At 37.9% G+C, this 17130-nt stretch overlaps 2 protein-coding genes and 3 non-coding genes across 6 annotated transcripts; 4 read left to right on the top strand and 1 right to left on the bottom strand.

The window, feature by feature from the left end:
• The first annotated feature begins 3924 nt into the window (after window positions 1-3924).
• LOC104597182 (elicitor-responsive protein 1-like) lies at window positions 3925-7425 on the top strand. The gene is made up of 5 exons (XM_010258613.3): window positions 3925-4285; window positions 4448-4513; window positions 4642-4783; window positions 6938-7073; window positions 7184-7425. Exons 1-5 carry the CDS (start codon window positions 4219-4221, stop codon window positions 7229-7231), a joined length of 459 nt encoding a protein of 152 aa, XP_010256915.1. The 5' UTR covers window positions 3925-4218; the 3' UTR covers window positions 7232-7425.
• A 510-nt stretch (window positions 7426-7935) lies between these two features.
• On the top strand, window positions 7936-8008 carry TRNAK-UUU (transfer RNA lysine (anticodon UUU)). The gene has a single exon. It is a non-coding gene; the product is annotated as a tRNA-Lys (tRNA).
• Window positions 8009-8099: 91 nt separating this feature from the next.
• Window positions 8100-8172, bottom strand: TRNAK-UUU (transfer RNA lysine (anticodon UUU)). Its single transcript has one exon. It is a non-coding gene; the product is annotated as a tRNA-Lys (tRNA).
• A 110-nt stretch (window positions 8173-8282) lies between these two features.
• Window positions 8283-8355, top strand: TRNAK-UUU (transfer RNA lysine (anticodon UUU)). The gene has a single exon. It is a non-coding gene; the product is annotated as a tRNA-Lys (tRNA).
• A 247-nt stretch (window positions 8356-8602) lies between these two features.
• On the top strand, window positions 8603-16991 carry LOC104597181 (ternary complex factor MIP1 leucine-zipper protein (Protein of unknown function, DUF547)). 2 transcript variants are annotated; one of them, XM_010258612.3, is made up of 9 exons: window positions 8603-8939; window positions 9116-9232; window positions 9346-9670; window positions 9856-10294; window positions 10436-10535; window positions 10635-10694; window positions 12719-12802; window positions 12891-12998; window positions 13093-13230. In XM_010258612.3, exons 1-9 carry the CDS (start codon window positions 8871-8873, stop codon window positions 13117-13119), a joined length of 1329 nt encoding a protein of 442 aa, XP_010256914.1. In that variant the 5' UTR covers window positions 8603-8870; the 3' UTR covers window positions 13120-13230. The 2 variants fall into 2 exon arrangements, with proteins under 2 accessions (XP_010256914.1, XP_010256913.1); XM_010258611.3 differs by having other exon boundaries at window positions 8604-8939; window positions 13128-16991.
• The last annotated feature ends 139 nt before the right edge of the window (window positions 16992-17130 follow it).

Consider the following 17130-nt stretch of genomic DNA (forward strand, 5'->3'; position numbering starts at 1 on the left):
GCTAGGTGTGTCAATTGGACTGGATATGGTCCAATCTGGTCCAGTCCAATGTGAGTCCGTTACAAATGGACCTGGTCCAATCCAGTCCAATGAATATTTTGGACCATTTTGGACCGGTCTAGAGACTGTCAAATCTATTCAAATTCCTACTAATTTAGATTGGTTTCAACTCAAACCTGGTCCATTGACACCTATGTTTTTATATTCTATCAACGGATCAGATATTGGCTCAATCTAATATAAATTCATTATGGACAGGCCAGGTCCAATCCAATATGTCATATTGATCCGTCCAGTCCGTCCAAATTCAATATGTTTTGTTGGTTCATCTAATCCGTCCAAATAAATTTTGATTTAAACGGAATCCAACCCAAAACCGGTCCATTGACACCCCTAGTCACAGCTACCAATCGATTAACCTTTGCTTAATTTATCTACCGACTACTGTAACTGCTGCTTGGAAAGTATTTTTATAAACTGTTTAACAATTTTTAAATATAGTAATTTATTGTTAATTTTAAACCAATAAAATAAGACAATTAAGATAGGTCATTAATATATACAATTATACTACTAAAACCTGACAACTACATTATATATTTCAGGATCTAATCCACTCAAAAAGTTCTTAACAGTCAAAACAACCATTCAAAATATCATGCATGAGGATTGATTATATAAATGAATACACTATTGCACATTACTATAACTTATTACCAGTTAAACTCATTTACAGTTGTTATATGAAACATTAGGCTCATCCGTTTGGAAAAAAATGCAAATACAAATACAAACGCATCTATTTAGGAAGAGTAGTGCAAATACAAATATGTACAATGTAAATACTGTGTTAATGCATCTCTTACGTTTGTCTTTCATTCCATTCCTCCACATAGAACGTACTCACATCCTATACACCCGTTGGTCCACCTTTTACATGGACCAATCAATCAAATTTCACCACTTTATCTTTTGTCTTTCAAAATCACTGAGAGTACTGAGATTATTTAACAGCAAGGAGTTACAGCCAAGGCCCAAGGTTCAAAGTATCAATATGTATCGAGAGCATCCTGATATGCCCCTACAGAGGATGTATTGGAGTTCTGACCGATTCAGGGGGGTAAAGGAACTTTAAACCGGCCCTTTTAAACCGATTTAAAAATAAAAAATAAAAAAGTAAAAAAAAAGGTTCGATACTAGTCGATACGCCCCCACTGGCGCATCAGGCATCGATTTTTAGAACCATGATTACAACATTCAAAACACCAAACCAGCGGCAACGAAGATGAGAGGGAGGAGAGAGACTCAGACCTTGACATTGACCTTGTCCAAGGCCTCTAAACTTGTGTAGTTCTATTCCACAAAATCTCAACTTTGGTTAAATAAACAATAATTAATGAAGAAACTTGTGAGAAGCAAATTTCCCTTAACAGAATGGCTACTTCAAATGCCAAGCTTCCTATTCCTGTAAAAAAGTCGATGGCATTATTGTTTACATAGAAACACGTGTAAATTTGTTGAAACAATTTCTCTTAGTCCAGCTGTCCAATTGGACTTACAGCTTGCATTAGTTAAGCCATTTGTCTCAAGTTGGTTAATGTATCTATATATAATTCTGGTTTTTGAAATAAAATAATTCAGTTTCCTCCTGTCTCTCACTTATAAAACGGAGTTGTCGAACGTAACATAGACATAGACATCTTCTTAAGATGGAAAAACTCTATGAGTTGTTGTTTCACAAACCTCCCTCCTACAGTCATTTGAAGGTGTGTGGTTACCTCTCTTATACTAATACCTCCAAGGTGGGCCGAGACAAATTTGTCCCATGTTCTCGTAAATGTGTATTTATTAGGTATCCTCTAAGACAAAAGGGATATTACCTTTAAGATTTATAAACTGGGCAGATATTTGTATCGTGGGTGTCACCTTTTTCGAAGACCAATTTTCATTTGCTAGACGTTCATCTGAAAAATGGTCACTCTTCAGAGATCGTGATCCCATTACCAACAAGTGATGATGCTATCATGAGCTTACAACCAACACATGGTTCAATTATTGAACCCTCAAATATGCCTTCCTACATCAATATTGACCCACCTCGTGAGATTTATTCACATATTAACCTTGTATAACAGTTTCATATTTGTCAACACCTGCCTTAGGCCGACCCACCCGCTCTCGTAGTCCTCCATCTCATATTAATGACTTTGTATGCCTCACATTGTCATCCACCAACACTTGTTACCCCATTTCCAATTACCTCACATCTTCACCCTCAACCTTCCTAATAAACTTCATGCAAACACCCACTGAACCAAAGTCATCAATTCCCTTGTTAGCGCCAAGCAATAGTTGATCAGCTTACCACTTTAGAAAGGACTAATACATGGACCCTCATTGATTTTTCACCCAGAAAGAATCTCATAGGTTGCAAGTGGGTTTACAAAGTCAAGCACAAGGCTGATGGTAGCATTGAGTTGTTCAAAGCACACCTAGAAACTAAAGGTTACACACAAACCGAAGGCATGGATTACACTGATACATATGCTCCCATGGTGAAACTTGTCATTGTCTGTTGTCTATTGTCCCTTGCTACGGCCCGTCAATGGAAACTTCACCAAATGGACATCAACAATGCTTTTCTACATGGCACGTTGCAAGAAGTCTACATGTTGCCACCACCGGGTTTATTTTCCCCAAGAGATGCGTATGTGTGTTATTTCAATAAGTCCATATATGGCCTGAAACAAGCTTCAAGAAATTGGTTTAATACCTTAGCACGAGCATTAAAACAAGTTTCAAGAAATTGGACTTATTTCAATAAGTCCATACATGGTCTTTTGTTGCCTTCACAAAATGACCTTGTTTTATAGGCTTATTGTGATTCCAGCTGGGCTGGTTGCCACTCATCGATCAACCACAGGATATTTTACCCTTGGTTCTTCTCCTCTTTCTTGGAAGACAGAAACAATCTACTATATCTCATTCCTCTGCTAAAGCCAAGTACCGCTCTGTGATTGCAGCCATTAGTGAGTTATTATGGCTGAAATGTCTCTTTCATGATTTGGGCCTCCATCATTCAAAGCCTGTGCAATTCTATTATGACAATAAAACAGCTCTCACCACGAGTCAATCAAGCATGTTGAACTTGATTGTCATTTCATCCACGGTAACATTTAATCCCAAACCATTATTACTGAAAACATCTCCTCGAAATTGCAACCAGCAGCTTTACGAAGGCTTTGGGGAGAGATCAATTTAAAGCTTTAGTTCCTAAATTAGGCATAGGCATCACTCAAGTCCATGTTCCAACTTGAGAGAGAGTATAGCTTAATCCAACTGTCCAACTGGACTTACAGCTTGCATTAATTAGGCCACTTGTCTAAATCGGTTAATGTATCTAAGTCGGTTCTTGAAATGAAGTAATTCAGTTTCCTCTGTCTCTCACTTACACATCGCAAGTTTATATTACTCTTCCCTGGTTTAAGGTTCCAATCTTAACCTAGTTAAATGCCGCCACATAATCAATTCAGCCCAATCAAACAAATGCTTACGCCTTATTGTTCTGGGTCACAACTCAGAAGTACAGTTATACAGATTAATGGACTTTTATTACCGTACGTTAACGTTGTTGCGTGTATCACAAGTACAGTTTGAGGCTTTGATCGAGCCTCCCCTCCCCAACCAATCCATTAATTGAATGGTCTTGGTCAGCTGTTTGTGTTGGAGTTGCTGGAAGCTGGGGAGACCGGATCTGCTCCTCACACAGGGCGTTTCACACCAATTTTACACGCACATCCTACTTATACGTTATTATTCACGGAAGATGTGCTTGTGAGGTCGGAGTGAGGCGCTCTGTGTGATGAGCATATCCCAATCCAAAGCTGGGGTGATGCTGATGCAACTGTGAAACGTACTTATATGAGAATGCGTAGTGCATAAGTAGTGGTCCAGTTTTCAGTTTCTGGTTGAATTGACGTAGCCTATGAGGATGGCATCACCGAGTTTTTTCGCAGAAAACTCTTTTGAAAGACAAAGAATGTAACTCCCGGATATAAATTAAAGACCGTCAACGCATAGAGGTTCGACAAATTAAAGATACATGATACACGTTTTCGGAAATCTTTTCTTTCTTTGAGCTAGCTTCTTTTACATCTTCGTCGTCGTCGTCGTTGCATATTGATATTCTTCGTCGTCCAAGAAATAGAGAAAAGAGAGATGGGGAGTGGGATACTACAGGTGCTACTCCTCGATGCGCATCGCCTAAGAAACACAGAATTGTTTGGTATGTATGTATATGTAATCATTTCTTCTTTTGCATTGATTGCTGCTCTGATTTTTTCTCTCATCATTTCCTTCTCTTCTTGGGTTAATTAGTAGTGATGATTGAGTTCAAATTCCAGATCTTATGTTTTCTATCTTCTAAAGATCAATAACAATTTTGCAGGTAATATGGACCCATATGTTGTGATAAAATATGGAAATGAAGAGCGCAAGAGCTCCGTTGCTCGAGGTAATTAAGTGAGATAAGCATGAGAGAGAGAGAGAGAGTCTATAGATCTAGAGAGAGTATGTAGCAGTCTATATATAAAATCATAAGATGATCATACTCATGGATCAGACAAGCAATTGAAAATGCAGGCCAAGGCAGGAATCCGGTTTGGAACGAGAAATTTACTTTCAAGGCGGAATATCCAGGGAAGATTGTTGGGGCACACAAGCTCAACCTTAAAGTCATGGATAAGGATACCTACACCGCCGATGACTTTGTCGGTGAAACAACGTAAGTCAAATTTTATGTTGATGAACATGATTATTTTAGTGGATGGGTTTCTTCAACTCTAAACAATTGGAAAATGGGATAGCAGATAGCTAGCTAGTAATGACTGGTCGGATCAGATCAAGGCGACATCCTCCTTTTAACTCCTTTGAGAGCAAAATCAAACAGCCTCCGCTGTTCATCTCAGCAGGACGCCACCACCACCACCACCAGTCCATCACGGCCCCAGCAGACTGATAAGTCGATCCCCACCGTGCTTCACCTACCAGTCCATCACTGGCTTCAACTAACCTCATCATGAATCTCTGTCACCACTCAAAATTCTTATTATATAAACCCAACTTGAAGGATTATATTATAATTATTTTTTGCAAAACCGTTGGTACTTTCGTCCAAATCGATCGACAATATCAGAATTGACTGGTCGACACAAACGTGAATCCATGTTCTAAGGAAACAGGATTCGGTCAGAGCAAACGTTAATCCATTCGAACAGCCATCATAGCCTTGCATTGCATAGGGAATATCTCCCCATGAAATAAAACATAAAAGTACCCGATGCAAGGCTATAAAGACTGTTCGAACAGTGTTCCAATGGACATTGCTCTAACTGAAGCCGATCTCTGTTCCAAGTGGGTTGATTATTGTTTTTGGGCTGAGCCTACCATGTCAGTTGGAACGTTTCCTTTCTACACTAGTCGTTAATTATTATTTATCTTTATTCCAATACAGAGAGATAGCCAAATACAATAGAATTAATTGATGTTGATGTTGCATTGTCGTCATAACTTGTTTAGCAAATAATGCACGAGGACAAGTAACATACATCAGAGATTTCCATATTAGCTTATTCCCTTCCATTCATGTTACACCTCGTCTGTGCTTGGTTGCATTGAAATTAAATTATTGAAGGAAAATGAATGAATTATATCTAATCAAACACTGTAAAATATATAACAACTATCAAGAAAATATTTTGTTTTAATTTCCTCTATTATTGTTCACTGTGTCGTAATGTGTATGTGACCTGTTTCATGACCCACTTTGGATCAAGTTAAGAAAAAATCAAAAGGTAAAATTTCATATTTAGTGGTTTGTGCCGGAAACGTAGAGCCTGAACAATATGGATCTGATTTACTTTCAGTTTATGGGTTTGACCCGAAGTGTTATGTTAGGTTGTTTGGGGGATTTCTCCTTTTTATGTATCTTTTGGCTTGCACGAGAAGTCGAGTAAGAGATTGGATTTATTGGGATTTAGGGTTTCTGTGGGAGTGGGTTCTGCATGCCTTTGTAATTTCTATTGCCATTTTCTATAGTGGATTTCATCTCCTCCTTCATAGTATGGATGTAAGCTATAATTAAGTTGAATCAATAAATTTATGTGCATTCTCTTGAGTTCCTCCCTTTTGCATTTTCTTCTATTTTCTCTTTCTTTTGGCAATAGTTTGTGGGTCTTGGATTTGTTTCTACAATAACAATCTGCAACCAACCAAACGGAGATGTTGGCCTTCATTTTTTCATGTACTTCTTGTTGCATACATTAATAATGATCCTGGATCAGTGTACAAGCAGAATCAAATGTTTTTTTTTCAATATAATCTGGTATGTAGGTTCTTTTTGGAGCCTTAGTGCCCTTTCTTCTTTCTTCTTCATGGTTCAAATCATGGTTTTTAAACCGTAGTTGTTCCGAACAGTCAGACCGTTCAACCCAGGAACCGTTTAGGTAACTGGTTCTGTTTTACTCTAAACCTGGTCTCTGACCCAAAACCGTTGAATTAATCAACGACCTATTAACCTAGGCGGTCGAACTATATATCAACCTACCAACCCGTTGATCCATTCAACGGTTTTTGATTATTTTTTATTTTTTTTATTTTTTTTGTCAGAACTGACCATTTATTCAAACTAGACAATGGATCCATCGACCCAGGTTCGATTTCTGGGTCGTTTTTTAAAACCATGGTTCAAATGAATAAAAACACAAACAAATGCTTTCATCCGATCATGCTGATAATTTTGGCCTAAGCAGTTAAGCACTTATGTGGGTGCATGCATGAGACCTGTTTGGCCTACCTGATTGTTGGCTGATAACGCACTATATAGTGAAATTTTATCAACAGTTCAACACATAGTAATGGCTATATTATGTACGTGCAGTATCTACATAAAGGATGTACTATCACTAGGAATCGACGTTGGAAAAGCCGAGCTTCCACCAAGAAAATACAGACTCGAGCTTGCCGATAAGACCTACAAAGGAGAGATTCGGGTTGGCGTCAGCTTCACCATGAAGGTATATATGCATGCATATATATTTATTGCATTAACACAACGAGACACCAGTTTCTACTTCTAGCTGGTTAATTATCTGAAGGGTGAAGCACATATTTATTGAATTTTCAGGTGCCAGAGGACGACGATATCGGTGGATGGAAACAAAGTTGCTTCTAAACAACAGACTCGTCTGTAATTCAAGTTTCTGCAATTTGACATGGACTTTGGTACTTTGCTATAAGTTGTTTTTGTAGAAATTTATTTAATTTTTTTTTCTGTAAATTTTACATGCAGTCCTGTACATTGCTATACATCCAGGGGCGCAATTTCTCATTCTCTTTGTCTATCTTGTGGTGCATTTATATTATTTTTATCAGCTTTTCTTGCCGAGAAATTTAGGTTGGTCCGATACACATAACTGCATAAGTAGAGTAAATGCAGGAAAATATGGGTTCCAGGAATACGAATGATCAGCTAATTAACAATGATACATTCCAATTATGTGTTGATGAGTCCATTAATGCGAATTTGCTGAGATTGATTCGAATATCCGAACTATTTATAAAACCAACTGATCATAGGCTTCAAACATGAATTATTTGTTTATTTTAGGTACAGTAAAGTCTAAGCTGGTGTCTGTTCTTTACCGCAACGTCTTTTGGTTTCATGTCTTACGGGTGATGGATTACCGGTACCAGTACCACAAAAGAAGCAATTGAAAAATAAGATTTACTTTTTTGATACAAGTCTCGTATAAAACAAGGAACTATAGCAGCCAATTGGGATGTTTGTGATCGTTTGGTCTACCGCAATGTCGTGTCTAAAGGGAATTAATTTTTCGTATCAATGATTTATATTATGTAGATTAAAATTCAATATAAGCCGTCTTAGCTCAGCCGGTAGAGCGCGTGGCTTTTAACCACGTGGTCGTGGGTTCGATTCCCACAGACGGCGTTTCGTATTAAAAATAGTATTTTTTATTTGTTTTTCAAAAAAAAACCAATTTTTTTTGTAAAATAACAATACTATCTTTCGTATTTCAGAACGCCGTCTGTGGGAATCGAACCCACGACCACGTGGTTAAAAGCCACGCGCTCTACCGGCTGAGCTAAAACGGCTCCAATGATAATGCTTCGTTTTAATGAGTAAGAATGTATACTATTCGCGCGGACACAGAATAATTTCTTCAAGTTCGACTCATATAGTAATTCGAAATAAAATTTCGTTGGCCGTCTTAGCTCAGCCGGTAGAGCGCGTGGCTTTTAACCACGTGGTCGTGGGTTCGATTCCCACAGACGGCGTTTAGAAAATATGTGAATGGTTTTGAGACTTTCTAGGCTCATTCGTTTTTTTGTGTTTCGCTTCAATTCATCTGATTCAAGGTGGGGCCAATAACAATCAACGAACTTGATTTCGTTGTTTGTCGCATGCGACCCCAATGAAATGTGAACTCCTCGCTGAGCAACGGTTCAGCCTGATCTAAAACTGTTCACACATTTCATGACATCAGCAACTGACAGTAAAATGTAGCGGTGTTCATGTGAAGAGCGTAGTATGACCGACGACGTACAACTTCACAACAGGAAAACCCCTTTACCCGTTCACCGCCAACTCTAATGGCTTCTCCAATTTTTCTTGTGTTTCTTCTTGCTTTCCCCCTCCATCCTATAGCTTACTACCCAGCTTTAATGGCATCGCCGAAACACTTAATGAACTCACTGTTCAGGTTTAATAGTAATAGGAACCTCTGTGTTCCGAAATTCTGTTACCTCTCTCAGATTCTTAAATTCTCAATGCCTGCCAATTCCAGTGCATAATGAAATTTGAGGATTTCTTGATGCAGCGGAGCGAAGACCAACAGAAACGACTCGATCTCGAGGAGGAGGTAACACTTCACTTTGTGGACATTGTATTAATCCATCTGGGTGTTCTGGGTTCTAATTATTTTTTCATGCAGTTGGATCGATCCCAACCCATCGTAACGGTTTACTGTATATAAGGAATTGAAAAAAAAATATATGGAGAAATCTAATTATCTAAAGCTCATTTTATTATCCATAGGTGATCAAACTGCAAGCAGAATTCGAGGATGAACAGAAACTAAACAGAGCCCTCAAGTATGCAGTACATGGACCGGTATCTTCTCACCCATCGTTTTCTTCGATGCTTCCAATTCAGGTACTTACTAACTACTAAATTCTCAGTTCAAACTTTGAGAGAACCCCATTTGACCGATCATCGCTAATCCACATACAGTAAGGACTTAGGGCAGGGGGACATTGTTGGTGTAGGTGCAGGTGCTGCTTGCAGAATTAACAATGTTGGAGGAAGAGATCATTTCTCTGGAGACAAAAATCGAGGAGTTAAAACGGTGCCTGCGCAAGGAAAAGAAACAGAACAGAGAATGTGAACTGCGGCGGGTGCAGCAGCATCGATGGAGACAGCTAAAAGGGAAACATTTGATCTATGGGTTAGAAAGTCTAAAAGGGCTGGCAGACATTGAAATATCACCCATACCTCCACCCTATGATACAGAAGATTACAGAAGCCAACAACTAAAAGTTTCTGTAGCTCCTGCTTCAGAATTCCGGACCATGAACTCCACGAGTTTAAATGGTAAGCTCTTACAATAAGCACCATGAATGGCATTCAGAGCCTTGGGCCCACAGTACCGGTGGAGGTGGAACCCACCAGATATCTTAAACTGAAGCTGAGATCCCACTATATCTTCATATCTCGTTTATGGAAGATTAATTACCATCTGTTATGTTTCAAACTTTCCATTGCTTATATATGTGCAGGAACAGATGAATTTGCTGAAATACTAAGAAGATGCAATGCCAGAAGCCAAAAGCAGAGCCTTCTAGCAGATGAGGAGACCAACACGGAAAAGCCAAATAGTCTCTCAGAAGAACTGATCAGGTGTTTGATAGAAATCTTCCTAAAACTGAATCAAACACCAGCATCTCAGCTCGACTGTGAAAGCTCAACCACCGTTCCTAAGCTCACTCTATCTTGCATCAACTCAAGAGGCTTCAAGCCGAAGACTTCATTCAATTGTAAGGCACCCATGTCTTTCCTGGATGATAATACATCAGTTGTTGATCCCTACGGCATACTATCCGATCATGATGACACCCTTAGAGACGTAGGTCCATACAAGAACTTCATCCAAATCACAAGGAGTTCCTTGGACATGAGCCGTGTTTCAGAATGTCTTCCAGCAATAGGAAAGATGAGGTAGTTGTCCATCTCTCTGAACCTTATCTCTCTACTGGCTACTTTGTTGATTTACAAATATGTAATCGGATATATTATGGTTCGATTCTTGTATGCATTCCTGGAATTAATGCTGAGTATTCAAACATGTCTTGTTTTCAGGATTTTGATCCATAAACTTTGCAGTGTGGACTTGAGTCTGTTGACGTACAAGCAGAAATTGGCATTCTGGATCAACATCTATAATGCCTGCATAATGCATGTAAGACATAATATATATATATAGCAAAATCAAAATACAAACTAACGAAGACATCAAAGTATGTGAACTTATGTGAATTGGGTTTGGATAAAATTTCAGGCATTTCTTCAACATGGGCTGCCTTCCACACCTGATAAATTGCTTTCACTAATGAACAAGGTATGTCTATATCCAATGCGCGGTGAACATATTTAGAGGATAGCTGCAATTTGGGGTAGTAACTACTATGTATAAGAAAAATTAGCTCAACCTTCCATGCAGATTGCAGGTTTTAATCATCATAAAGTGATAAAACCTTCAAAAACAAGTTGTTAGAGTAATAAAACCTATTCAGCCTCACCTACTAGTTGATCAATTCGTCTAGTGTTTGATCGTTGTTACCCATGATAATTAATTAAATTTCGGTAGGCCTGTACTTGTTCCAAGCTTGATCAGTCTCAAAGCTGTCATTGGTATTTGAGACTGATCGGAGTTGCATTATCCAGATATTTCAGCGCCCTCCACTACAATTCCTAAGAAAGAGTTCTGTAATCCGATAGTCATCATCTCTCTCCAAACTCAACTGCTCTTCCATTCTCATCGGCCGTTTAACCCCTGTAGAGATGTGGTTCTGACGAGGTGGTTTTTTATGGGCCAACTTTCTGTTCCAATCACCATTTTGATTCAAGGGTAAAATACAAAAACCTAAGTTTCTGATAATCATAAAAACTTCTATAATTTTATTTTAACAAATACTTCCCCTGATATTTTTCAGAAACTTGACAAAAGCCTCCCTTCCGCCACCATTACATATGGAAAACGTTAGATTGCTGCATCAGTTTTTTTTTCTAAATATTCATTCTGCCCTTTTATAAATTATTTTATAAATAAAATTACTGAACTAATCCCATTTTAACTCAACAATAATTCATATTTCAGTAATTTTGTATGTAAAATTACTGAGAGGATCGTTAAAGGAGGTTTTCGTTGAGTTAAAATGGTGTTATTTCAGTAATTTTGTATATAAAATAATTTATAAAAGGGTAGAATGGATATTTGAAAATAAAAAAAAATAAAAAAAAAAAACTGGTGTATCAATCTAACATTTTTCATTTGAGACAATGACAGAAGTGAGATTTTTATTGAATTTCTCAAAAGTTCAGGAGAAATATTTGTTAAAATGAAATTATAGGGGATATTTTATGATTGTCAAAAACTTCAAGGAGGTTTTTGTATTTTACTCTTGATTAAATTTGTAAGGTGGTTTCTGCTACTCCGGTGTCCATCCTCTTGCTAATCGTGGGTTGAGAGAGAGACGTCGTTAGGGAGCCAATCCCATGTGACTTTTGGGCACATTCACGCCCACACACCGACACACGTAGGTAGGATATGGATAAGAAATGAAATGGAAGCAAGAGCAAATTTACTAACTCCATGAGCAAATTTGTAAGTTAGAAACTCTGCCACTAATACCAAATTATAAATAAAAAATGCCACATCCACTTACCGATCACATACGGTCGAGTCCCCTCGTGGCCACTACCACCCCAAATAAATAAGGCCCTGTTTGGTTTACGGGAATAGGGGTCTGAAATCAAAAGCGGAATAGGTTATTCTGATTCCGACTGTTTGATTGAATAGAATTGGAATCACATTCTCATTCCTGCTGGAATGGTATTCTTTCTAATTCCGATTGTTTGGTTGAGTAGAATTGGAATCCCATTCCCATTTCTGTTGGAATGGCATTCTTCCATTTGAGGGAATGGCCATTCCCTGCCCCTCTTTTGAGAATGAAATTTCATTTTTACTGATTCTAATTCTCATTCCTGTTTCTGTCTGAACCAAACAGACTATAGGAATAGACGATTCCAATTCCGATTCCAATTCCGATTCCAAAGGTTTTCAATTCCAATTCCAGATGTAAACTAAACAGACCCTAAGTTATTATATTCATGCATTATTGTATGATGTATGAACTCAAAGTCTCGAATTTATGGTTGTAAACTTAATCATATCAAGCCACATTTCAGTCCTCCCGATTATTAAAAGATCGATAGGATCTGAAATTCTGAAATCCAATCTAATTGGCACTAACCAGCGTGCTTTATATGCAGAAGGCCCGTTAGTGTTCACTGATGTTGCTCTTTTCCTATAAACCCAAATTTGATATTGACCATATATATGAGGGTCTTTGTCTGATTCAGGCTGCACTGAATGTGGGCGGCATAGTATTGAACGTTTTAGCCATTGAGCATTTCATTCTCAGATATCCTCAGGACTCCAAAATTGTGAGTATGGAATAAGAAATTGATTTCTTATATTCAAATATCCTTCTGTTTTCTCTTCTTATCTTCTCGTGTATCATGAAATTTACAGAGCAATGCAGACGAAAAAGAAATGCTGCTTCGGCACGCCTATGGACTTGGCTACCCTGAACCAAATGTCACGTTTGCTCTTTGCCGAGGAAGTTGGTCTTCACCAGCAGTAAGTGAATCACTCCTACTCACATCCAATTCTCTAGAACAGAATCTGTATCAATATTGCTTTAAGAATCCTAAGTGGAATGAATGACCTACAGTTTTCAATAAAAGGAAGATGTGGGTGAATTTGCAGCTAAGGGTTTATACTGCGGAAGATGTAGTTGACGAATTGGGAAGAGCAAAAGTCGAGTATTTAGAAGCCTCGGTGGGAGTTACAAACAAGAAGAAGATTGTGGTGCCCAAACTTCTGCAATGGCACATGAGAGATTTTGCAGATGACATGGAGTCATTGCTAGAATGGATCTATAGCCAACTGCCACGCTCTGGATCACTGAAGCGATCAATAATGGAGTGCCTGAATGGGGAAACAAAAGGTCCTATAGCAAAAATGGTGGAAATTCAGCTTTACGAATCTGAGTTCCGCTACCTGTTACCAATGTAGCTCAAAGATGCCCTGCTACACACTAATGCATTTGCCATTTGGGAACAAATATAAGATACCGGTTTATTTCTGGGATTTAGATTAAATTCAAGACAGTTGCAGATATAAATATAACAAATCCCTGTCTTGATAACCAAACCCAGTATCATATTACCAAAAAAAAGAGAATAAAACAGTACAATATTCTTGCAGTAAATGATTTCAATATCACAGATATCTATGCAGCATAAAATAGCAACACAAACGAGGGCAAAAGTGACTGCAGGAAAATGTTTGGGAAATAATTGCAAGTTCGTATCTTCTGTTACTTCCATCAAGTTTCCCATTGGCATTGGCCACCCTAATCACCGACCCATTATGGTTTGAAATAATACAAATAAGCGATAACACACCATGCACGGCTTTATCTCTGCCAACCATCAGCAAACAAAGCCATTGTTTAGGCCTTGATGGTTTGCAAATCACAGTATCTCTTTGAAGGTCCATCCATAGAAGAATGTAGAAAGGTCAATTAGAGAGTTTAAAATTATATAAAGAATAATCCAGTTGATGCAATTCTGACGAAGGACAATGCCAATTCGCCATCCAGAAGTGCATAATTGCGGAAGCAATGTCACCATAAGTGTTCCTCGAGTACCATTAGAAAGTATCGAAGCTGTATAGCACGGTTGAGGGTCACCGCAATTAAATTAATAATGGAATAGCATTCTTCCAAAACCCTGTAGTACAGACACTGCCAGCACATAACATCTAAAACAATGGAATTTTCAATACCTATCAATCCAGCCAAACCTGAATATTCCAGTAAGATGAACAGATTGGATTTGCACGATACGATTAGTAAGGTGGCATTGGAAGATAAAATAACCTCAAAAATATAATTGTTGAGAGCTATATTGTATTTGGGTATATTTATAATATTTGTAATATTGTGGGAACCTATATGTATTTGTGAGAGAAAAAGGGGCTTCTGTGTAATTTTGATGTATTTTAATCTTGTGTTTATTCAAGCAAGTGGTTGTGTGAGATTATAATTTGAGGAAAAGTGAGTGAGTGAGTGAGAGAGTTGTATTTCTTGTTCTCATAGTGGATATTTTTCCTCTCCTCCCATAGATGTAGGCTACCAAGTCGAATCACATTAAATCTTGGTGTTTCTCTCTATTTCTTCTTATTTTCTCCTTGATTTGCTATTCTATTTTATATTAATTAACATGGTATCAGAGCTATTTTATGTTGTTTAACATAGTATTAGAGCCAGGTTGTTCCGATTGTTATGAAGGTATTCCGTTTGTTGTGATGGTGTTCGAGTTGTTGTGAAAGTATTCCAGTTGCTGTGAAGGTGTTTCATTGCTGCTATTTCATGTTCAGTTGAGGTAGTAGTTGACTACTACAAAATCTCTTCGTATAGTAGTTGACTACTAAGAACAAGATACTAATAGTAGTCGATTACTACAAAATTTCTTTGTATAGTAGTCAACTACTAGCCTCAAGATGCAATTGTTTGTGAGTTGGTGGTGGTTTCTTGAGTTGAAAAATGGGCAAGTTGTGGTTGTTTGTGGTTTTGGGAGTTGAAAAAGGGGTTTAGATTCCTCAAGTTGTGATTGTTTGTGAGTTGGTTGAAAAAAAGGGTTTTGATGCCTCAAGTTGTGGTTTTTATGAGTTGAAAAAAAGGGTTTTGATGCATCAAGTTGTGGTTGTTTGATGGTTGGTTGGAAAAGAGGTTGTGATGCCTCAAGTTGTAGTTGTTTGGAAATGAGGCTATGATGCCTCAAGTTGTGTTTTCTTGTGAGTTGAAAAAGGGGCTTTGATGCCTCAAGTTGTGGTTGTTTATGAGTTGGTTGGAAAAAGGAGTTCCGATGCCTCAAGTTGTGGTTGTTTGGTGGTTGGTTGGAAAAGAGAATGTGATGCTATATTTGGAAGAATTGATCTTTAGTGGCTTCTAGCTCAATGCAGAAGGTTATGGCAAGGTTGGCTTGGGCTCCTCCCATTGAAGGATTTCTAAAATTAAACTTCGATGGGAGTAGTCAAGGCAACCCAGGCCCAGCTGGAATAGGAGGGGTTATCAGAGACAAGGAAGGAAACTTAAGAGCACTCTTCTCAAGATCAATAGGGAATGGAGACTCCTTAAAGGCAAAATTGTACGCAGCCCTACAAGGTGTACAGATTGCAAGAGAATTTGGATTGGAAAATTTGGTGATAGAAGGGAACTCCAAGGTGGTGGTGGGTTGGCTAAAAAACCCAGATTCAGTGATCTGGGTTTACATAAATGAATTGAAGAAATTCAAATGGTTAACTCAGCAGATGGAGGTAACTATACAGTGGGTGGGGAGGGAGGCAAATGCTTTTGCTAATTCTCTAACTAAACAAGGGGTAACTAGGGAACAGTTGTACTGGGCCCAATTGTAACTTTATGATGTTTCTGTATCAATGAGTGAGGCTGCACCTCGCGCCTCATATTGGGATGCTTGTAACGAACTACTTATTATTTGCTTCTAATGAAATCAATTGAATTTTATCTATCAAAAAAAAGAGATTGTGATGCTTCAAGTTGTGATTATTTGGTGGTTGATTGGAAAAGAGGCTATGATGCCTCAAGTTGTGGTTGTTTATGAGTTGATAATGGTTTTGTGAGTTGAAAAAGGGGTTTTGATGCCTCAAGTTGTGGTTGTTTGTTGGTGGTGATTTTGTAAGTTGAAAAAGAGACTGTGATGTTTCAAGTTGTGGTTGTTTGGAAAAGAGGTTATGATGCCTAATGGTTTTGTGAGTTGAAAAAGGGGTTTTGATGCCTCAAGTTGTGGTTGTTTGTTGGTGGTGGTTTTGTGAGTTAGAAAAGTGGTTGTGATGCCTCAAGTTGTAGATGTTTGTGAGTTGGTAATAGTTTGTAGTGTGGTGATATCTCTGTTGGTGAATGTGTGATACTCCCTTGGTGTATCGATGAACTGTTGTTTTAGAGGTCCCTTCAACATCTCAAGGTTCATTATTGCTATTGCTTCAATAATAAACCTATTTCCATGAAGGTTGCTTCAACATCTTTACTTGCAAACTCAAGTTGATTTTCCCACCTTGAGTTTGAGGGGGCGTGTTGAAAGTTATATTGTATTTGGGTATATTTGTAATATTTGTAATATTGTGGGGACATATATGTATTTTTGGGAGAAAAAGAGGCTTCTGTGTAATTCTGATGTATTTAAGTCTTGTGCTTATTTTAACAAGTAGTTTTGTAAGATTAGGGTTTGAAGAAGAGTGAGTGAGGAAGAGAGTGTGAGTGAGAGAGAGAGTTGCATCTCTTATTCTTATAGTGGATATTTTTTCTCTCTTCCCGTGGATGTAGGCTACCAAGCCGAACCACGTTAAATCTTGGTGTTTCTCTCTATTCCTTATTTTCTCCTTGATTTTCTATTCTATTTTGCATTACTTAACATAGTATCAGAGCTATTTTATGTTGTTTAACAATAATAAATGGGGAAATTAAAATTTTGAGTAGTGACACATTAAAGGAGAAAAGATAGACATAGATGATGTCAAACAATTGCATAAGAATACTAAGACTAAGAGGAAGATGTCAAACAATTGATTATGAAAAGAAATGAAAAAGGAATAAGGACAAGGGCAATTTTGAAATACATGTTTTGTCCCATAATGAAGCTTCTTGGAAATCCAAATATAAGCATTATATAGAACAGATAGTCTAATG

Source organism: Nelumbo nucifera, chromosome 2 (genome assembly GCF_055504915.1).
Source record: "Nelumbo nucifera cultivar China Antique chromosome 2, China Antique-T2T, whole genome shotgun sequence".
Taxonomy (NCBI): domain Eukaryota; kingdom Viridiplantae; phylum Streptophyta; class Magnoliopsida; order Proteales; family Nelumbonaceae; genus Nelumbo; species Nelumbo nucifera.

Excerpts from the sequence above, each read along its gene's own strand:
- LOC104597182 (XM_010258613.3), top strand. The coding sequence starts at position 4,219 with ATGGGGAGTGGGATACTACAGGTGCTACTCCTCGATGCGCATCGCCTA. Across the intron at positions 4,514-4,641 it reads CAAGAGCTCCGTTGCTCGAG|GCCAAGGCAGGAATCCGGTT; the intron begins GTAATTAAGTGA and ends TTGAAAATGCAG. Across the intron at positions 7,074-7,183 it reads GCGTCAGCTTCACCATGAAG|GTGCCAGAGGACGACGATAT; the intron begins GTATATATGCAT and ends TTGAATTTTCAG.
- LOC104597181 (XM_010258611.3), top strand. The coding sequence starts at position 8,871 with ATGAAATTTGAGGATTTCTTGATGCAGCGGAGCGAAGACCAACAGAAA. Across the intron at positions 10,295-10,435 it reads CCAGCAATAGGAAAGATGAG|GATTTTGATCCATAAACTTT; the intron begins GTAGTTGTCCAT and ends TCTTGTTTTCAG. Across the intron at positions 10,695-12,718 it reads TGCTTTCACTAATGAACAAG|GCTGCACTGAATGTGGGCGG; the intron begins GTATGTCTATAT and ends TGTCTGATTCAG.